This window comes from Coregonus lavaretus (assembly GCF_964263955.1).
Source record: "Coregonus lavaretus genome assembly, contig: HAP1_SCAFFOLD_824, whole genome shotgun sequence".
Classification (NCBI taxonomy): domain Eukaryota; kingdom Metazoa; phylum Chordata; class Actinopteri; order Salmoniformes; family Salmonidae; genus Coregonus; species Coregonus lavaretus.
In genome coordinates this window covers 140,001-163,444 of record NW_028166172.1, presented here as the reverse complement: position 1 = coordinate 163,444, position 23,444 = coordinate 140,001, and the positions used below count along the sequence as shown (strand labels likewise).

At 40.6% G+C, this 23,444-nt stretch overlaps 1 protein-coding gene across 1 annotated transcript in view; it reads right to left on the bottom strand.

The window, feature by feature from the left end:
- Positions 1-23,444, bottom strand: part of LOC311114990 (NLR family CARD domain-containing protein 3-like) — a gene marked incomplete at its 5' end in the record, with an annotated part of 126,348 nt that overhangs the window by 5,917 nt on the left and 96,987 nt on the right. Inside the window, 6 exons of the mRNA XM_084190216.1 lie at positions 235-281; positions 553-726; positions 8,549-8,722; positions 9,016-10,777; positions 11,179-11,407; positions 11,537-11,621. Of these exons, the coding sequence (XP_084046342.1) occupies positions 235-281; positions 553-726; positions 8,549-8,722; positions 9,016-10,777; positions 11,179-11,407; positions 11,537-11,621 (2,471 nt within the window). The remainder of the gene's footprint in view (positions 1-234; positions 282-552; positions 727-8,548; positions 8,723-9,015; positions 10,778-11,178; positions 11,408-11,536; positions 11,622-23,444) is intronic.

Genomic DNA, 23,444 nt, shown 5'->3' with positions numbered 1-23,444 from the left:
CACACACACACCCTGAACACACACATTTCTAAAGTCAAACGAACACGCCACACACAGACACACACATTGTCAAAGCAACTCTTTGTAAACTTTGGTGTCCCTGATTTGTGCTTCTGTAGAACTACAGCTGATATTTAATATGACCAAGTAAGTAATGATGGTGGTCTTTGACTTTGACTTCACTTGAATTAAGACTTATTCTTAGTCATATTCTTCACAGCAGTCAACACTCACATTTTCTAGGTCCAGGTTTCATTGTGTTCTCTCCACCATGTTCCACACTGTAGCGGTAAGCAGAAGAACAGACAGTCATTGAGGGATACACCTGAACTCACACTCACACACACACACACACACACACACACACACACACACACACACACACACACACACACACACACACACACACACACACACACACACACACACACACACACACACACACACAGTCTTTATATAACTTAGTCCAAGTGGTGGTCAGAATGTTTGTCTTAACTAGCCTGATAACCTCAACATGTCTGATATGAACATTGACATAAACCCTCTACATACTTGAGTTTCTCCAGTCTGCAGTGTTGATCCTCCAGTCCAGCAGAGAGCAGTCTGACTCCTGAGTCTCCTGGGTGATTGTAGCTCAGATCCAGCTCTCTCAGGTGTGAGGGGTTTGACTTCAGAGCTGAGACCAGAGAAGCACAGCCTTCCTCTGTGACTAGACAGCCTGACAGCCTGCACAGAGTCAAATCATATTAAAACCACACTGCTATTCTTTGGTGGTGAAAATAGTGGCAGTATATATTTTCTACATATTAAGATATATCAGTGTCCTGAAACCTGCCATATCTATTCATGAACGAATGTATCATTATTAGAAATGACAAATTATCAAAGTATTGCTTGTAGATAGAAAAATGCATATGACAAATATTTGAGTAGACTGACCAGAGCAGTTTAAAAAGCAGTATCAGTCAAAAGACAGACAGTGAGGTATCAGATTTAGATTGTATTGAGTATACAGTCCACACCATATCTATTTTGACAGTGAAGCTAACATTTTAAATGTGGCTCTATACTCCAGCATTTTGGATTTGAGATCAAATGTTTCATATGAGGTGACAGTTTATAATGTCACCTTTTATTTGAGGGTATTTTAATACATATCTGTTTCACCATTTAGAAAAATAAAAGCCCTTTATGTATCTAGTCCCCCTTTTTCAAGAAGTCATAAGTATTCTGACCAATTCACTTATAGTGTATTAAAGTAGTCAAAAGTTTAGTATTTGGTCCCATATCATTTGAATGCAATGACTATATCAAGCCTGTGACTGCCATGATTGAGAAAGATCATGAATGAATCATGAATAATAATGAGTGAGAAAGTTACAGAGGCTACAACAAAACATGCTAACCTCTCACCATTAACATCAAATAAAAGGTAACATTCTGTACTGTTGCCTGATATGAAACATTATATCTCAAATCCAAAATGCTGGAGCATAGCACCAAATGTAAAACTGTAAGCTTCACTGTCCAAACACATATGGTGTGGACTATGTGTGCCTGGTAAACACATGTGGATCTGGTGAACAGTTATCACTTGTTGACCAACTACAGGAATACTGACCTCAGAGTCTCCAGTTTACAGTGGGGATACCCCAGTCCAGCAGAGAGCAGCTTCACTCCTGAATCCTTCAGGTCATTGTTACTCAGGTCCAGCTCTCTCAGGTGTGAGGGGTTTGACTTCAGAGCTGAGACCAGAGAAGCACAGCCTTCCTCTGTGACTAGACAGCGTGACAGCCTGCAAAGAGTCAAATCATATTAAAACCACACTGCTATTCTTTGGTGGTGAAAATAGTGGCAGTATATATTTTCTACATATTAAGATATATCAGTGTCCTGAAACCTGCCATATCTATTCATAAACGAATGTATCATTATTAGAAATGACAAATTATCAAAGTATTGCTTGTAGATAGAAAAATACATATGATAAATATTTGAGTAGACTGACCAGAGCAGTTTAAAAAGCAGTATCAGTCAAAAGACAGACAGTGAGGTATCAGATTTACCGTATTTTCCGCACTATAAGGCGCACCGGAGTATAAGCCGCAGCAGCTAAATTGAATGATGTGTACATATATAAGCTGCACTGGACTATAAGCCGCAGGTGTTTTAATGTTTAATTACCATATGTAAGGGTTCGTGCACAGAGGGGATTGTCGTGAAAGAGATGGCTGCTTGAGGAAGCTCCCATTTATTAACATTTCAACAAACAAGTTGCATATTTGCATAACGTATTCCAGCTAAATTAGTTAATAGCGTCACAATCATTTAACCACTTAACTTTGGTTATTTTTGAAAAACCTTGAAAAAGTGTGCACATCTTTGAATATTTATCTACATTATAGCCTACAGTAGTACCATAACAAAAAACAAAGCTTACAGCGCTTGACGAGGCAATATCAATGGCTAAATTAAATGTGTTTTTATAAAAGTGCAAAATAAAGTGCCTGTAACACGACAGTAAGCGCGTAAACCTAAAGTTGCAGCAACACGGCTTCTTAAAATATACGGTAATCAGCCTACCAGAAAAGTCATTAATCCTCGTCTTCATCTTTTAGGCTTTGGTGCAGTACACGGCTGTAACCAGAAAAGTCAAGTCATTAATCCTCATCTCAGTCTTCTTCCTGCGTACTAAAACCACCAAAGTCCTCATCTTCAGTGTCGGAAACGAACAGGCTCAGGGTGGCTTCGTCAGCCACTCTCCTCTCTCCTTCGTTGACGCTCTCAAAACCAACGAATTCCTCTTCGTCACTGTCGGAATCGAACAGCCTCTGAAGGGCCTCAGATGTGGCGGCGTCCTCCTCTTCATCACGCAGCAGTCCAGCCTTTCGGAACCCATTAATGATCGAGGATGTTTTGACACTCCTCCACGCTATCAGGATCCACTCGCAAACTTGAGCGAAAGTTGGTTTTCGCATGCGACCAGTTTTGGTGAATGATTTATCGCTAGTCATCCACGCCTCCCACTGAACGCGTAGTGCCACTTTGAACGCACGATTGACACTGATGTCGAGTGGCTGCAGATGCTTCGTTGTGCCCCCAGGAATCACAGCTGGAATCGAGTTTGTGCTCTTGATGGCTGCTTTCACATAATCCGTTATATGGGCCCTCATGCTGTCCAAAACGAGCAAAGCTTTTTTTTGGCGAAAGAATTCTCCAGGGCGCTTGACGTAGCACTCATTCAGCCACTCATTCAGCCACTCATTCAGCCACTCATTCATTACACTTTCCATCATCCATCTTGTTGACTTTAAAGGAGATGCCGTTCAGGATCTTTTCTTTTGGCATTGTAATCCGCTTAAAAATCACCATTGGCGGAAGCTTTAATCCAGATGCTGTGCATCCAAGAACACAAGTGAAATTCGTTCTCTCGTGGCCAGTGGTTCTCAACGTGATGGACGATTCACCTTTCTTGTTAACAGTCCTAGTGAGAGGCAGGTCAAACGTCAAAGGCACTTCATCCATATTTATGATCTGGTCCGGTCAGAGGGAATATTCCTCTATCATTCTTTGTGTGAATTCGCCGAAGTTTTTATTTTTTCCTGGTAGTCGGGAGGGAGTTGCTGACACACATTCGTCCGCGCCCTGATGGAGAGTCCCTTTCGTCTCATAAATCTGAAACACCAGGATGGTCCACCTCTAAAATTTTCAATTTTCATTTCGGTGGCGACTGTTTCAGCTTTCAGTCGGATCTGCACGGTGGAAACACCTCGGCCGTCTGCTCTCTGTGTGTTCACCCAATCTTCAAGAAAGTCTTCAAGTTCGGGCCATCTGCTTTTATTACTTCTGAAAGCTTTTTTTGACTTTTTGCATTGAGACAGTTCTTCCCGCTGGCGTCTCCAACGTCTCACCATTGACTCATTGATGCCAAGGCTACGTGCAGCAGCTCTATTTCCTTCTTTTACAGCCAGATTGACTGCCTTTAACTTAAAAGCTGCATCATATGCATTTCTACGTTTGTTTTCCATAATGAGGGTTTGTGCATGAAAACTTCCTTTGCACAAACTGTCTCGTTCTCGTAATGTCTGTCTGTCTTGCTCTCGTTCTGTCTCTCATTCTGTCTCTCGTACCACTCTCGGTTCCACTTTTACTTTTGCGCGCTACCTGTCTCACTCTTTTCCGGCCTCCAGCTTTTCCTGCTGGAGCCCGCCGCTTAAAGGTGGGGGGCGCGGACCGGTCATAGAGCCCATAGAGATAAAGTTGGTGGACTGTAACCTGTAAAATCCATAGATTTAGGAGGTCTTCTAGTGGCCGTTAGCTGTAAAAATCCATAGATTAGCCGCACCGTTATATAAGCCGCAGGGGTCGAAAAATGGGAAAAAAGGCGCGGCTTATAGTCCGAAAATTACGGTAGATTGTATTGAATATACAGTCCACACCATATCTATTTTGACAGTGAAGCTAACATTTTAAATGTGGCTCTATACTCCAGCATTTAGGATTTGAGATCAAATGTTTCATATGAGGTGACAGTATATAATGTCACCTTTTATTTGAGGGTATTTTAATACATATCTGTTTCACCATTTAGAAATGAAAGCACTTTATGTATCTAGTCCCCCACTTTTGAAGAAGTCATAAGTATTTTGATAAATTCACTCATAGTGTATTAAAGTAGTCAAAAGTTTAGTATTTGGTCCCAAACTCGTTGGTTGCATTTGCAGTTTGTTTTGGTTGTGTTTTGGGTTATGTTTTGCCCAATAGTAACTGAATGGTGCATGATGACTGGAGTAATTTTCTGTCTGAGTAGATAACATGTTTCTAAACACTACTAAATTAATCCTGATGATGCCATGATTAATAAAAATCATGAATGAATCATGAAAAATAATGAGTGAGAAAGTTACAGAGGCTACAACAAAACATGCTAACCTCTCACCATTACCAATAACAGAGGGGGTCTGATCCTTGTTCCTCTGTAACTTTCTCATTCATCATCATTCATAATTTATTAATGATTATTCATAATCATGGTAGCATCCACATGAATGTAGAAGTGTTCAGAAACATATTCTATTCTTACTGACAATACAAGTGAAGTTACTCCAAAATGACAGGACATTATTCACCATTCAGTTTCTATTGGGAAAAACATCATCCAAAACACAACCAAGACAAACTGCAAATGTATTCAACAAGTTTGTAGAATAACAAGCTTGATATAATCACTGCAGGTAAGGAATATGGGACCAAAAACTAAACTTATGACTACTTTAATACAATATAAGTGAATATGTCCAAATGATTAAGACTTTTTCAAATGGGAGAACTAGATACATAAAGTGCTTTCATTTCTAAACGGTAAAATATATATATATATATATATATATATATATATATATATATATATATATATATATATATATATATATATATATATATATGAATACCTTTAAATAAAAGGAGACATTCTGTACTGTCGCCTAATATGAAACATTATATCTCAAATCTAAATTGCTGGAACATAGCACCAAATGTAAAACTGTAAGCTTCACTGTCCAAACACATATGGTGTGGACTATGTGTGCCTGGTAAACACATGTGGATCTGGTGAACAGTTATCACTTGTTGACCAACTACAGGAATACTGACCTCAGAGTCTCCAGTTTACAGTGGGGATTCCCCAGTCCAGCAGAGAGCAGCTTCACTCCTGAATCCTTCAGGTCATTGTTTCTCAGATCCAGCTCTCTCAGGTGTGAGGGGTTTGACTTCAGAGCTGAGACCAGAGAAGCACAGCCTTCCTCTGTGACTAGACAGCCTGACAGCCTGCAAAGAGTCAAATCATATTAAAACCGCACTGACATTCTTTGGTGGTGAAAATACATTTTTCCAACATTTTCAGATACATCAGAGTCCTGAAACCTGCCATATCTATACATAAATGTATATATATAGTACCAGTCAAAAGTTTGAACACACCTACTCATTCAAATTTTTGTTTAGTTTTTTAAAAACTATTTTTTACATTGTATAATAATAGTGAAGACATCAAAACTATGAAATAACACATATGGAATCATGTAGTAACCAAAAAAGTGTTAAACAAATGTTCTATATTTTATTTTGTAGATTCTTCAAATAGCCACCCTTTGCCTTGATGACAGCTTTGCACACTCTTGCCATTCTCTCAACCAGCTTCATGAGGTAGTCACCTGGAATGCATTTCAATTTACAGGTGTGCCTTCTTAAAAGTTAATTTGTGGAATTTATTTCCTTCTTAATACGTTTGAGCCAATCAGTTGTGCTGTGACAAGGTAGGGGGGGTATACAGAAGAAAGCCCTATTTGGTAAAAGACCAAGTCCATATTATGTCAAGAACAGCTCAAATAAGCAAAGAGAATACATGATGGTTAAGACATGATGGTCATTCAATAAGGAACATTTCAAGAACTTTTAAAGTTTCTTCAAGTGCAGTCGCAAAAAACATCAAGCGCTATGATGAAACTGGCTCTCATGAGGACCGCCACAGGAATGGAAGACCCTGAGTTACCTCTGCTGCAGAGGATAAGTTCATTAGAGTTACCAGCCTCAGAAATTGCAGCCCAAATAAATGCATCACAGAGTTCAAGTCACAGACACAGCTCAACATCAACTGTTCAAATCAAATCAAATCAAATCAAATTTTATTGGTCACATGCGCCGAATACAACAGGTGCAGACATTACAGTGAAATGCTTACTTACAGCCCTTAACCAACAGTGCATTTATTTTAAACAAAAAAGTAAGAATAAAACAACAACAAAAAAAGTGTTGAGAAAAAAAGAGCAGAAGTAAAATAAAGTGACAGTAGGGAGGCTATATATACAGGGGGGTACCGGTGCAGAGTCAATGTGCGGGGGCACCGGCTAGTTGAGGTAGTTGAGGTAATATGTACATGTGGGTAGAGTTAAAGTGACTATGCATAAATATTTAACAGAGTAGCAGCAGCGTAAAAAGGATGGGGTGGGGGGGCAGTGCAAATAGTCCGGGTAGCCATGATTAGCTGTTCAGGAGTCTTATGGCTTGGGGGTAGAAGCTGTTGAGAAGTCTTTTGGACCTAGACTTGGCACTCCGGTACCGCTTGCCGTGCGGTAGCAGAGAGAACAGTCTATGACTAGGGTGGCTGGAGTCTTTGACAATTTTGAGGGCCTTCCTCTGACACCGCCTGGTATAGAGGTCCTGGATGGCAGGAAGCTTTGCCCCAGTGATGTACTGGGCCGTACGCACTACCCTCTGTAGTGCCTTGCGGTCAGAGGCCAAGCAGTTGCCATACCAGGCGGTGATGCAACCAGATGCAACCTGTTCAGAGGTGACTGTGTGAATCAGGCCTTCATGGTCGAATTGCCTCAAATAAATCACTACTAAAGGACCCCAATAAGAAGAAGATACTTTCTTGGGCCAACAAACACGGGCAATGACATTACACAGGTGGACATTTGTCCTTTGGTCTGGAGTCCAAATTGGAGATTTTTGGTTCCAACCGCTGTGTCTTTGTTAGAAGCGGTGTGGGTGAACAGATGATCTCGGCATGTGTATTTCCCATCGTAAAGCATGGAGGAGGAGGTGTTATGGTGTGGGGGTGCTTTGCTGGTGACACTGTCTGTGATTTATTTAGAATTCAAGGCATACTTAACCAGCATGGCTACCACAGCATTCTGCAGCGATACGCCATCCCATCTGGTTTGGGCATCGTGGAACTATCATTCGTTTTTCAACAGGACAATGACCCAACACACCTCCAGGCTATGTAAGGGCTATTTTACCAAGAAGGAGAGTGATGGAATGCTGCATCAGATGACCTGGCCTCCATAATCACCCGACCTCAACCCAATTGAGATGGTTTGGGATGAGTTGGACGGCAGAGTGAAGGAAAAGCAGCCAACAAGTGCTCAGCATATGTGGGAACTCCTTCAAGACTGTTGGAAAAGCATTCCAGGTGAAGCTGGTTGAGAGAATGCCAAGAGTGTGCAAAGCTGTCATCAAGACAAAGGGTGGCTATTTGAAAAATTTCAAATATAAAATATATTTTCATTTGTTTAACACTTTTTCGGTTACTACATGATTCCATATTTGTTATTTCATAGTTTTGATGTCTTCACTATTATTCTACAATGTAAAACATTGTAAAAATAAAGAAAAAACCTTGAATGAGTAGGTGTGTCCAAACTTTTGACTGGTACTGTATATAAATGAATTAATGTATCATTATTAACAGTAGATAACATCTTTCTAAACACTAATAAATTAATCTTTGTGTGTGTGTGTGTGTCATGTGCGTGTGTCCAGTGTGCGTGTGTGTGTGTGTGTGTGTGTGTCCAGTGTGTGTATGTGTGTGTGTGTGTGTGTCCAGTGTGTGTGTGTGTGTGTGTGTGTGTGTGTGTGTGTGTGTGTCCAGTGTGTGTGTGTGTGTGTGTGTGTGTGTGTGTGTGTGTGTTTGTGTCCAGTGTGTGTGTGTGTCCAGTGTGTGTCCAGTGTGTGTGTGTTCATTGAGTGATACAGGAATACTGACCTCAGAGTCTCCAGTTTACAGTGGGGATTCCCCAGGACAGCAGAGAGCAGCTTCACTCCTGAATCCTTCAGGTCATTGTTACTCAGATCCAGCTCTCTCAGGTGTGAGGGGTTTGACCTCAGAGCTGAGACCAGAGAAGCACAGCCTTTCTCTGTGACTCCACAGCCTGACAGCCTGACAAAGAGATCATCATGATTTCACAAACACACTGTTAATTTAACACCAGTAGTGTAGAAGGACAATGGCAGATGCATTTGGTTTATTCTCTCAAACAACATATAGATTAATCTTCCGTCTCCTAGAATTGTATGGTCATATTGTTATACTAAAGTGAACATCAATGCACTGATTCAGTAAGTTTTTCAATGTAATACTATATATTATATACATATTATAATACGTATATTTCTCTAAACTGAATATTTCTTTCTGATGATTAGTACTTAAATGTAATTTTATGTACTCACAGAGCAGATCTGGAGGCTTTGACCACTGGCAGCAGCCTCAGAAGACCTTCCTCTGATCTGGAGTATTTCTTCAGGTCAAACACATCCAGCTCATTTTCTGAAGTCAGCAACACAAAGACCAGAGCTGACCACTGTGCAGGTGACAGTTTGGCTTCTGAGAGACTTCCTGAGCTCAGGTAGCTTTGGATCTCCTCCACTAGAGAATGGTCATTCAGTTCATTCAGACAGTGGAACAGATTGATGCACCTCTCTGGAGAGGGATTCTCACTGATCTTCTCCTTGATGTACTTGACTGTTTCTTCATGGCTCTGTGAGCTGCTTCTTGTCTTTGTCAGTAGACCTCGTAAGTGCTTCTGATTGGACTCCAGTGAGAGGCCCAGAAGGAAGCGGAGGAACAGGTCCAGTTTTCCTGTCTCACTTTGTAAGGCTTTATCCACAGCACTCTTGTAGACAGTAACTTCAGTAACCTGCGGTTCGGCCATTAGATTCTCATTGTTGTTGATGAATGAGAGGAACACATATACAGCAGCCAGAAACTCCTGAATGCTCAGATGCACGAAGCAGTACACCTTGTCCTGGTACAGCCCACATTCCTCTGTAAAGAGCTGTGTGCACAATCCTGAGTACACTGAGGCTTCATTGACATCAATGCCAGCCTCTTTCAGGTCTTCTTCATCGAAAATCAGATTGCCCTTCACAAGCTGTTGAAAAGCCAGTTTTCCCAGTGACAGAATGATCTCTTTATTCCAGTGTGGACCTGTCTCTTCTTTCCCAAGATACTCTTCATTCTTCTGTTTGGTATGAAACTCCACAAGGTGTGAGTACATCTCAGTCAGAGTCTTGGGCATCTCTTCTCTCTTATGTTTCAACATGTGTTCAAGGACTGGTGCAGAAATCCAACAGAAGACTGGAATGTGGCACATGATGTGGAGGCTCCTTGATGTCTTTATGTGTGAGATGATTCTGCTGGCCAGGTCCTCATCACTGATTCTCTTCCTGAAGTACTCCTCCTTCTGTGGGTCATTGAACCCTCGTACCTCTGTCACCTGGTCAACACACCCTGAAGGGATCGTATTGGCTGCTGCTGGTCGGGTAGTTATCCAGAGAAGAGCAGAGGGAAGCAGATTTCCCTTGATGAGATTTGTCAGCAGAACATCCACTGAGGTTGACTCTGTGACGTCACAACAGATCTTGTTCTCCTGGAAGTCTAGGGGCAGTCGGCACTCATCCAGACCATCAAAGATGAACAGAACTTTGTACTTGTCGTAGTTGGAGATTCTTGATTCTTTGGTTTCGATTGAGAAGTGATTGAGAAGTTCAATCAAAGTGTATTTTTCCTTTTTCATCAAATTCAGGTCCTGAAAAGGGAATGAAAATACAAATTGGACATCCTGATTTGCTTTTCCTTCAGCCCAGTCCAGAATGAACTTCTGCACAGAGACTGTTTTTCCAATGCCAGCGACTCCCTTTGTCAGCACAGTTCTGATAAGTTTGTCTTGTCCAGTTAAGGGTTTGAAGATGTCGTTACATTTGATTGCAGTCTCTGGTCTTGCTTGTTTCCTGGTTGTTGTCTCAATCTGTCTCAGCTCATGTTCATTATTGACCTCTCCTGTTCCACCCTCTGTGATGTAGAGCTCTGTGTAGATCTTATTGAGAAGTGTTGGGTTTCCTTGTTTAGCGACCCCCTCAAATACACGTTGAAACTTCTTCTTTAGATTAGATTTGAGTTCACGTTGAAGAATCACAGCAAGCTCATCTGAATCTAGAAACAACACAGAGGATATTAATATTACATCTGTTTTAATACCTACAGTATTGTAAGACTGTCTTATAAAGTTTAAATTATAATCATTTATTCTCTTGTCTTTATAAATCTGTAAATGTTTTCATAATGCATTACACACTGGTGTGACTGATTTATATCATTATTGGTATTTTTGATGGCATTAATAATGTTCTCTCTCTCTCTCTCCTCTGTCTCTCCTCTTCTCTCTGTCTAAATTAATCACCACAACACATCCCTGCTGCTACTTGATGAGGTCACTAGGTGTTGTGTTAAGGCTGCTACAATATCATTTAGTTACACAGCTACTTTAGCTGTACTTTAGCTACAGCTTTTAAATGTTCTAAAACAGCATTCAACATGAGGCAGACAGCTCTTACTTTTCTCCAGTGTGTCAGCAAGCTCCTTCTGGTTCATTTTCCTCAGGACGTGCAGTGTGATCTTCAGAGCCCCCTCTCTGGCACTGCTCTCCTGCTTCTCATCTTCAGCGTCCACCACTTCCTTATCCTGCTTCTGACTCTCAAAGCCTTCTGGGAGTTCTGGACTAAGAATCCTCTTGAACATCTTCAGCTCGTTCTTCACAAATGTCATAATATTCTCTTCAAGCAACTGAAATAAATAAAGTCAATAAGTTAAGCAAGAGACAAAATGCTTTCTCATTAACACATTAATTAATGATTGACAGATCAACTTTACTTGAGGTAAACAAAAACAAATGTACATAACAGGACCACATACACTGAATATGGAGGCCAGGTCTGTTTGATGTCTCTGGGAAGACTGACCACTGAGAATCTCTGACTCTGATCTCTCCTGTTGGTTTCTGTAGAAAAAACATGAGATTACATCTCATCCAGGGAGTGCACACACACAAACACACACACACACACACACACACACACACACACACACACACACACACACACACACACACACACACACACACACACAGGGAATGTTGTGTTAGTTTAATATTGTTTCAGGACTATGAAAATGGAAAAAAAGGGTTAGCCTATGGATTATGAAAATAATAAAAATAAATGGGAAAATGGGAGAGGAGAAATGACTAGAGACAGTGTTGTTTAACTCACTGACCATGACCCATGAGTTATTCTTACCTTTGTTCACTAGAAAAGTGTCCCTCTCTAAACATTATAGGTTGAACCATAGACCAGTCACTCTTCATGGACACACAGCTGGGTACAGGGGAGGCTGGTCTCTCCTGCTTGATTGGGCTTCAACACAACAGAGACAAACATTACGTCTCTCATCTACTCTGAGCTCAGATGGGGAAACAAGAGTTTCATTCCAAAACGCTATATATCCATTTTCAGAAATGTTGGTAAATTAGCTTTTATTGTTTAAAGAAATGATGAAAGAGATTGGTGTGTTTTTTCACTATCTAATCATGGCATGGGGTTGTTCAATGACAGACATGTATTTGTTTAAAATCGATCACTTGATGGTTTCATTTCAGAGACAAATAATCATGTTTTTTTGCATAATGCTACATATCTGCCTCACTCTCAGAGAAATAAGTAGTACTGCTAGGTTTTACACAGTAATAATATATATATCTGTCTCACTCTCAGAGAAATAAGTAGGACTGCAAGGTTTTACACAGTAATAATATATCTGCCTCACTCTCAGAGAAATAAGTAGTACTGCTAGGTTTTACACAGTAATAATATATATCTTCCTCACTCTCAAAGAAATAAGTAGTACTGCTAGGTTTTACACAGTCAAATGTGACCGACCAGCTCGATTTGATCTTATGTAGCAAAATTTGAAATGTTTATTTTTTTCCATTGGATAAAAGTAGAGACTCAGCTAGAAAAAGGTATATCATACACTACAGTTTAGGAACAATGGGAAAGTAATTCTGCTTTGAAAGATGATAAACTTGTAACCTCAATTTTGAGAAAATGGTCTTTGAATGTTTTGGTTCACCTACTGGAGAGCTCTTCTTTATCTACAGTGGTGTTACTTTGGCAGATAATGTCACCCATCTAAATAAATAGTATATATATATATAGTTAACTAAATGTATGGTGTTTTTGCTTTATGTCAGTTTCATTGTTTGTTATGCTATAAATGGTTATTTTATGGTTGTAAGTGGTAAAATTAACTAATTAATTAATTACTACTTTAGTAAGGATATACTTTATTCAGTACTACTGCAGTTACTAAATAATTCCAATAGATGGCAGCATAAGACCATGAATGACATTTCAGAAGGTTAGTTTAGTTTTCTCCCTGGATACACCACCACTCCCCCTCACAGGAAAACTCCTGCACACGCTTTTTACTGTCCCTTTCCACACTGCTAACGAGGAACGACTGAAAAAGCATTTAACAGATTACTGTGAAATAATATAATGATGATTCATGTTTATTATTAGCTGTTTTTATGCTCATGTTTTGAAATTATACTTCATTACTATAACGATTATCAATAAGCCTGATCATTAATTTAGTCACCTCTGTTTGACAAAAACGTATTTTCCTGGTACATTCATTGTCAGATTCATCAACCAGCAGCGAGCACTCTGCCTTCTAGCACAAGCGAGGGGCATGTTGAGGTACATTTGCTAACCGCGAGGGTTGCATGATGTAATTTATTGGTGGGCTGGAAGACGCAGTCTTGTCTTTTCTATTCCGAGGTTGTTTAATCGCAATATTAGATATTTAAAAATGCATGTATACTAGGGTTGAGGTTGGAGCATGTGACTAGTGATTATTTACCCGGGGTTCAACACCTGCTATAGTCACTATTTAATTGCTCTTCCAAAAGCATCACAGGCCTAATACGAGATATATAGCTAACTAAAGTAATGAGTGACCATTTCAGAAAATCATGGGACATATAGTATTTGGTTGCATGCTATTTTATGTCAATCATATTGCTGCTTGTAGCCTATAACTGATGCTTCGTGGTCTTTTGCCACCATCTATTGGAAATATTTAGCTATTAAAAGTTATTAATTCACGTACAGACATTGGTGAGGCAGCTCAGAAATAAAGTGTATTAGATCAGTCTCAAACCTGCCCCACGCCAATTGCTGGATCTTCACACAGAGGTTACTAGGTCACCCAATTCAAACCACATTTGAAAAATAAAACAAATGTGTCTTATTTATCAAGTGTTCTGTCTTGCAATTATACATATAATAAAATAACAACAAAATAATTAAAACACTATTTAATACTATAATTGTATTTACTAAGATAATATTATTACTAAAATAGTTTCTAAAAGTGTTCTAGGCTACCATACCCTAGAATTAGGGGTTAGGGTTACGGCTAAAATAGGTTATAAGTAGGGTAAGAGTTTCTGTATAGCACTTTGTGACATCTGCTGGTGTAAAAAGGGCTTTATAAATACATGTGATTGATTGTTAGGTTTAGGGTTTTATGGCAAAAAACTGTATGGGTTTATAGCACTCTTGCGCCTCCCTTTGGCCATATGTGGGTACTAAATAACTAATTCATGACATTTTTTACATTTACATTTTACATATTTAGCAGACGGTCTTATCCAGAGCGACTTACAGTTATTGAGTGCATGCATTTTCATACTGGCCCCCTGTGGGAAACGAACCCACAACCCTGGCGTTGCAAGCACCATGCTGTACCAACTGAGCTATATGACACTTGTTATGCTCATAATCTGAGGTAGCAACTGTGTCAGATCTACAAATCCATTAGCTAGACCACCCAATTAGACAACAATCACCCCATTATACCCATTTGGTTTGCAACTCAGTGAACCTGCGCAGCATTCGCTCAATTTGATGCCTATGAACGAAGATTTCGATGCATATCAAATTACCCAGCAGCCATTTAGAAACAACAAGTCATCAGAAAAATTGTTATTTCTTAATAAAAAAATGTATTCTGGCTGTTTAAATCTGCCACATCTTGAAAAAGAGGACAGGGACATGCGTTTTGTTTAGATTGTACACTTTTTTCTTAAAACAAATATGTTTAACCATGACCAGAAAATGTTTAACGTTTGATGGCTTTGCGCCAGACAACACCTCTTAGACTGTGGCTCACCACAACATGTACTCAGGTTAACATTGAGCGAGCTCGCCAAGTAGCCGTAACCTTGTTAATAATAAGTAACTTGAGGTAAACCTACAGGGTTAACGCTCACCAAGTATCCATAACCTTGTTAATAATAAGTTACCTGAGGTAAACCTACAGTAGAACTAATAGGAGCTGGCAGGGTGAAAAATGCCCAAACATAAGGCCTGTTTTTTCGCGATTACTTCATAACCAGGGACAGAAGGTAATATTATGAAACTGGGCTCCATGGCGGATGCAATGAACTAATTTTATCAGAAATAAACGTTGTAAAAAATGTAACTTGAGGCGCCCCGAAAATAATATTCAAAAAGTTCAGTCCTTGGACACAGAGGGGTTAAACACTAACGTTACCGTCCATCTAGTGAAGAGGAGAACCGGACAGAGGGATGGTAGGTAGCCAGCATCCGTCAAAGAGAGAGGGAGAAGCCCTCCACCGTATTTAACAGGTGGAAGAAACAACCCGGGAGCTCCATCGGTCCACAAGAAAAGCAGGCAGCCGGTGATGATGTAGTGGTAGCTAGCTTAGCTAGCTGTACCGACTAGCTTGGCTAGCTAGCAGGTCGTTCGTCTGTCCCTCGAGGATGATGACGAATCCGGTGAACCACACAATTCAACAAGACTAGCGAGTGAAAAGGATCTGGCTACACTCATACTGTCACTGACCATTACGCAAAAAAGCTAATTGAACAATAAACTTCGGCGTCTCAACACTGTAACGAACTCCATCGTTGTTCCCCAACATCACCTCAGACCACTCTGCGCGTAACTGAACAATATGCTTGGCGCCAAACCGTACGTGGACGCGGGCAGTTCTGTACGGGGACGCGGACAGTTCTGTACGGGGACGCGGACAGTTCCAGAACGCGGACATGAGCAGTGCAACAAAATACATTTACATTTACATTTTAATCACTTAGCAGACGCTCTTATCCAGAGCGACTTACAGTTAGTGAGTGCATACATAACCCAGTCTTTACACTGGCTTACATTAGTAATATTCATTTATTTATTTTTATATGTAAAACAAACATTCAACGTTTTTTTATAACAATATTTTGAGATCTGGGCCCATATCCACAAAGTGTCTCAGAGTAGAACATTGGTCGTATAATTGCTGAGAATAAAGACATTTTACACTTATGGGTATAAATTAAAGCTATGCATGAAGCCTCTAGTCCCACCTAGTTGGCAGATATTTAGGACACCTCATGAGCTGTCCTAACCAGTTAAGAGTTAACAGCAGGTGTCTTGATAATACTATAGAATAATGCAGTGAGTCAGTGGTTCCTGCACCACATGTAATTGCTTTGGAGTAGTTTAAATAATGTTTCTATATTTCTATATGATCAATCCATAAATAATATAGACCTACATGCAACCGTATGTCTTGTGCTTTTGGCAATGATTTCTGTATAATAATTATGTATAAGTGATACCAAAATGTCTGCATAGCATGTTGTCTTCAGTTTGGCAGATTAACTCATGCTTATTTCTGAAGATAAACTCAGGATTTCGCCCAGAGGCTAAGGAGTTGGAGCTGTGGCAGGAGTTGGACCTATGGCAGAAAGGTGGCTGGTTCGAATCCCGGGCCGGGCGCTGGAAAAAACGGGCGGGCTTGATCTGACCACTGGAGGGCTGCTGGGTTCATATCCTCAAAACAATCACCTTTCGTTCCAAAAATATATCTAACTTTTAGTGGTTCCATATATTAAGCAAGTGATAGAATTCTTTTTGGTTCTATAAGGAACCTTATTTTCTAAGTGTATATTAAACAAGTTTTTCTTTTGATTATTTAATTACCTACATCTTGTTTTTTCATGTTATCCCTTTGGAGCGCAACATCACGTTGTTAAAAAATAATCCTAAATTGGCCATGGCTATAAATTGGGCAATTGAAGGCATCTAGGGCGAAATATGTGTTCGATGAAAATGAACATTGTATGCAACGTTGTAGGCAACATTTTTGACAAGGGACTTGATGCCTACTATGCCAAAGCTATTTAGAGTTGTTAAACGGGTGTGAAGAGTGTGTTGGTATAACGGTAATATTGTGAAAATTTCGCTTGTAACAACCATCAGAATTGGTTAAAAGAATATGCATTCCATTATATTAGGCAATAATGAAGAGTAGGCAAAGTGGTTGTGTCGTATTAAAATTCTATCAAATGTTTTATATTGCAACGAGTCCAGTCAGGGTGCTGCAGAACCCCTGCAGTACCTCCACTGACCCCAGATTTAGAACTCCTGATTTAGCAGATGCTTTTATCCAGAGCGATTTACAGTAAGTGCATTCATCTTAAAATAGCTATTTATTTTGTAAATAAACGTGATAAATTCTTCATAAAATTGTCATATCACCTTTTAGCTTTGGTGTCATGTTCCCCAGAGAGACTCATTTTAGAGGCAGGGCCCCCCTCCTCTCTCTCCCCAGAGAGACTCATTTTAGAGGCAGGGCCCCCCTCCTCTCTCTCCACAGAGAGACTCATTTTAGAGGCAGGGCCCCCCTCCTCTCTCTCCCCAGAGAGACGCATTTTAGAGGCAGGGCCCCCCTCCTCTCTCTCCCCAGAGAGACTCATTTTAGAGGCAGGGACCCCTAAACAGAGATGCAGCATGTTGGTTGTGGTGAACACAGTGACAACTCATTCTAGAATGTCCATTGTTCTCTTTTACTCATGATCTCTTAGAAATAAAACATTTACTAACAGACACATCCAAACAGTCAGGTGATTTAATTTAATCACATGAACATTGTTACGTTCCCCAACAAGAAATAAAACATTGTCTCTCAAACAGAAGAAGGAACTCACAAAGAGTCACTAACAACAACCAAAACGAAACAGGTGGTTTTAGGAGGGGTTCTGAAAGACACTCATGGGGGTGTCCACTAGTGATGGGAAACAGAGGCTTTCTGAACGCTTTGGGGCTTTCACCAAATTATGCCGAAAACGGAATGGATAGATTTGAGTACTAATAAACAACATTTAGTTATGTTACAATCAAAACATTTACAAAAAACTGAACAGCCTATGCTTATAGAAAATCATCATTTAAAAGTCATTAAAAAGTTAGAAATACAATGTAGCCAGTTTTCAAAGAAAACTATAAAAACTAAAACTATACAGGTATTTGATTCTGTGCCTCCACAAGACAAGACACTCACTCACTGTTCCCAAGGCAGAGGCACCTGTCAGGTGAGAAATGGAGGAGAATATCTAGACTAAGACTGTTAGTAGTGTCCAGCAGAGGACATGGAGGAGAATATCTAGACTAAGACTGTTAGTAGTGTCCAGCAGAGGACATGGAGGAGAATATCTAGACTAAGACTGTTAGTAGTGTCCAGCAGAGGACATGGAGGAGAATATCTAGACTAAGACTGTTAGTAGTGTCCAGCAGAGGACATGGAGGAGAATATCTAGACTAAGACTGTTAGTAGTGTCCAGCAGAGGACATGGAGGAGAATATCTAGACTAAGACTGTTAGTAGTGTCCAGCAGAGGACATGGAGGAGAATATCTAGACTAAGACTGTTAGTAGTGTCCAGTGTCCAGCAGAGGACATGGAGGAGTATATCTAGACTAAGACTGTTAGTAGTGTCCAGCAGAGGTAAATGTTTTGGAAGCCACAGCGGGATCCATTGACTTAGGGGTCAAACAAAGCTTTTTATGTCATTTGTATGTCTTTACCCTGAGCTATCTTTCCACCTGCTAAGGTGAAATATCTAGACTGAACAAAAAAATAAACGCAACATGCAACAATTTCAACGATTTTACTGAGTTACAGTTCATATAGGGAAATCAGTCAATTGAAATAAATTCATTAGGCCCTAATCTATGGATTTCACATGACTGGGCAGGGGCGCAGCCATGGGTGGGCCTGGGAGGGCATAGGCCCACCCACTTGGGAGCCAGGCCCACCCACTGTGGAGCCAGGCCCAGCCAATCAGAATGAGGTTTTCCCCACAAAAGGGCTTTATTACAGACAGAAATACTCCTCAGTTTCATCAACTGTCCGGGTGGCTGGTCTCAGACGATCCCGTAGTTCCGTAGTTCCAGATGTGGAGTTCCTGGGCTGGCGTGGTTACACGTGGTCTGCGGTTGTGAGGCCGGTTGGACGTACTGCCAAATTTTCTAAAACAACGTTGGAGGCAGCTAATGGTAGATAAATGAACATTCAATTCTCTGATATGTTGTGTCGAATCAGTAGTGCTTTGAAAACTGCAATGTCGCATCGGAGCTCCAGTATTAATCGACCAATCCCTAGTGTCCACTGAATGTTGACTAGCAACAAGAAAGTGGTACCTAAAATACACCCACCATGAGTGCCCATTGAAGTGGCTCCAGACGAGGACATCTGAAATAAAAACCCTCCAACTTACAATATGGAGTAAAAAACAAGTGGAGCAAACCAAACCAAACCAGACCAAACCAGACCAAACCAGACCAAACCAGACCAGACCAGACCAAACCAGACCAAACCACACCAAACCAGAACACACCAAACCACACCAGACCAGATCAAACCAGACCAAACCAGACCAAACCAAACCAGACCACACCAGACCACACCAAACCAGAACAAACCAAACCACACCAGACCAAAACAGACCAAACCAAACCACACCAGACCAAACCAGACCAAACCAGACCAAAATAGACCAAACCAAACCACACCAGACCAAACCAAACCAGACCAAACCAGGCCAAACCAGACCAAACCAGACCAAACCAGACCAAACCAAACCAGACCAAACCAGACCAAACCAGACCAAACCAGACCACACAAAACCAGACCAAACCAGACCAAACCAGACCAAACAAAACCAGACAAACCAGACCAAACCAGACCACACCAAACCAGACCAAACCAGACCAAACCAAACCAAACCAAACCAAACCAAACCAGACCAATCCACACCAAACCAGACCAAACCAAACCAGACCAAACCAGACCAAACCAGACCACACCAAACCAGACCAAACCAGACCAAACCAAATCAAACCAAACCAAACCAAACCAAACCCTGGGAGATACAAGACAGAAAGACTTTGTTCATCAACTTAAAGAAGCAGAGCTACAAAGAGGTGCCAGTCTTCTAACATATCTAAGGCCAACCAGAACACTGGACCAGCTGCTCTTCAATATCACATAACAGATGGAACCCTTCTGACTAAAGAGATGACAAGCCAGCACAGGCATAAGCATACTGTCTATTGAGGTAGCGGCAAGAGGTGCGGCCAACGTGCTAACGTCCAACCTCAAAATATAAATGGAAATACCAAAGCCTGTAACAACATGTAGTCGTGACTGATATCTTTCACCTCATCTCCCTGTTACTGTTTGTTAAGGTAGTTATAGACAGTGCAGCAACACAAGGCCACATTCCTCTCAGCCCTTCCACTCTCTTAGGCTAATGTGTATTTATTAAAAGTAGACTATTTCTTTCAATCTGTTCTTTTCTAAACGTATCTGAGATGTAGACAGAAGGGCTAAAACGGGCATGATAAATCTGAGGGGAAATCATTAATCCATTCAGAAAGTATTTTTGCAACAAGTAGGAGATTTATATTATGTAAAGTAGGCTAGGTTATAATATATAATAGTGGTTTGTTAGTGATATGCAGATGGAGGTCTATACCTCAGCTATAGCCTACATATCCTAGATGACCAGCCTAAACCTGTTCAGATCAGTTCCCATAACGTTACAGGCCTACCAGTAGCAGGACAGAGCATGTAGCCTAGGCATGAGCAATATGTGTATGTGTTATTTCATAGTTTTGATGTCTTCACTATTATTCTACAATGTAGAAAACAGTAAAAAATAAAGAAAAATCCTGGAATGAGTAGGTGTGTCCAAACTTTTGACTGGTACTGTACTTCAGATGTAGCCTACATATCCTAGATGACCAGCCTAAACCGGTTCATATCAGTTCACATAGGCTATCAGTAGCAGGATTGATCACCTACAAATCGGTTTTAAGTCCAAATAACAGGGCATGTAGCCTAGGCCAAATATTTTCACAACATTTCCTAAAGAGACCACCTGGGCCCGGTTTCCCTAAAGCACCTGAAGGCTAAGTTAATCGTTAGAACCTTTGTAGGAGTATTGTTAAATCTCCAAGCTGTTTCCCAAAACCATTGTTTCTTTATTTTTACTATTTTCTACATTGTAGAATAATAGTGAAGACATCAAAACTATGAAATAACACATATGGAATCATGTAGTAACCAAAAAAGTGTTAAACAAATCAAAATATATGTTATATTTGAGTTTCTTTAAATAGCCACGCTTTGCCTTGATGACAGCTTTGCACACTCTTGGCATTCTCTCAACCAGCTTCACCTGGAATGCTTTTCCAACAGTCTTGAAGGAGTTCCCACATATGCTGAGCACTTGTTGGCTGCTTTTCCTTCACTCTGCGGTCCGACTCATCCCAAACCATCTCAATTCGGTTGAGGTCGGGTGATTATGGAGGCCAGGTCATTTGATGCAGCACTCAATCACTCTCCTTCTTGGTAAAATAGCCCTTACACAGCCTGGAGGTGTGTAGGGTAATTGTCCTGCTGAAAAACCAATGATAGTCCCACTTAGCCCAAACCGATGGGATGGCGTATAGCTGCAGAATGCTGTGGAAGCCATGCTGGTTAAGAGTGCCTTGAATTCTAAATAAATCACAGACAGTGTCACCAGCAAAGCACCACCACACCATAACACCTCCTCCTCCATGCTTTACTGTGGGAAATACACATGCGGAGACCCACACCGCGTCTCACAAAGACACAGCGGTTGGAACCATAAATCTCAAATTTGGACTCCAGACCAAAGAACAAATGTACACCGGTGTAATGTCCATTGCTCGTGTTTCTTGGCCCAAGCAAGTCTCTTCTTCTTATTGGTGTACTTTAGTAGTGATTTCTTTGCAGCAATTCGACCATGAAGGCCTGATTCACACAGTCCCCTCTGAACAGTTGATGTTGAGATGTGTCTGTGACTTGAACTCTGTGAAGCATTTATTTGGGCTGTAATTTCTGAGGCTGGTAACTCTAATGAACGTATCCTCTGCAGCAGAGGTAACTCAGGGTCTTCCATTCCTGTGGTGGTCCTAATGAGAGCCAGTTTCATCATAGCGCTTGATGGTTTTTGCGACTGCACTTGAAGAAACTTTCAAAGTTGTTGAAATGTTCCGTATTGACTGACCTTCATGACTTAAAATAATGATGGACTGTCATTTCTTTTTGCTTTTTTGAGCTGTTCTTGCTATAATATGGACTTGGTCTTTTACCAAATAGGGTTATCTTCTGTATACCCCCCTACCTTGTCACAACACAACTGATTGGCTCAAATGCATTAAGAAGGAAAGACATTCCACAAATTAACTTTTAAGAAGGCACACCTGTTAATTTAAATGCATTCCAGGTGACTACCTCATGAAGCTGGTTGAGAGAATGCCAAGAGTGTGCAAAGCTGTCATCAAGGCAAAGGGTGGCTATTTGAAGAATCTCAAATATAAAATATATTTTGATTTGTTTAACACTTTTTTGGTTACTACATGATTCCATATGTGTTATTTCAAAATATTGATGTCTTCACTATTATTCTACAATGTAAAAATTAGTAAAAATAAAGAAAAACCCTTGAATGAGTAGGTGTGTCCAAACGATGTCGGGAAGATTATGATATCAATAGTGTAGCAAACAGCGGGCAGGGCGGTAAAGCCAGGTCGCTGGCGAAAAAAGGCAAACACCCTACGCATCTCAGAAATGGGAATTATAACCTGACTCACACTGTCCCCTACAAAAGTCCCGTGCTTCGACTACTCAGACCCCTCACATGTCCGGGCCATAAATTCTGATGGCCTCACAGACACCATACCACTTCTGACACCAATGTAGCGAACAGCGGGGCAGGGAAGCGAACCCAGGTTGCATGTGTAAAAGGCAAACAACCTACGCATCGCGCCGTTGGTGCCAATTGGGTTACTTGGTTGGAATTGTGACGTGGCTCATTTAGCGAGGATCACTACAATATAGTAGAACTATGATACAATTACATTTATCATATCAAATGTTAAATGTAGAACTATAATATATGAATATATTGAATTTGACTTGCCCACATTCAGTTAGCTCCATTTCGTATGATTAAACTGACACGTACCTGTCTCAGTAGAAGTCGACTGTTAGGTCTGAGTGTTTTACTTCCATTCACTGTACTAAAATTACACCAGACATTACATTTCTCTACCACTTTATAATAATCCCTGGAAAGATTCTCACCTTGTAGCCTGAATTCACAACCAGAACATGTCAAGTCATTGAGATATTTTCAGTTCTGCTGAGAGAGCACCTTCCTGATGACTAGCGCTCTGTATATTCTAATGGGTGAAGTCTGATCTGGAATGTGAAGCTAACTGAAATGTAGATAAGCTTTGAAAAAACAGTATATCTAGCTTGCATCATAGTACACCCCTCAGGCTACATACAAGTTTCAGCATGAGGCAGGCATCAACAGCCATTAGTTTACACCGCAGCCAACAGTTTTAAAATGTCATTTAGCA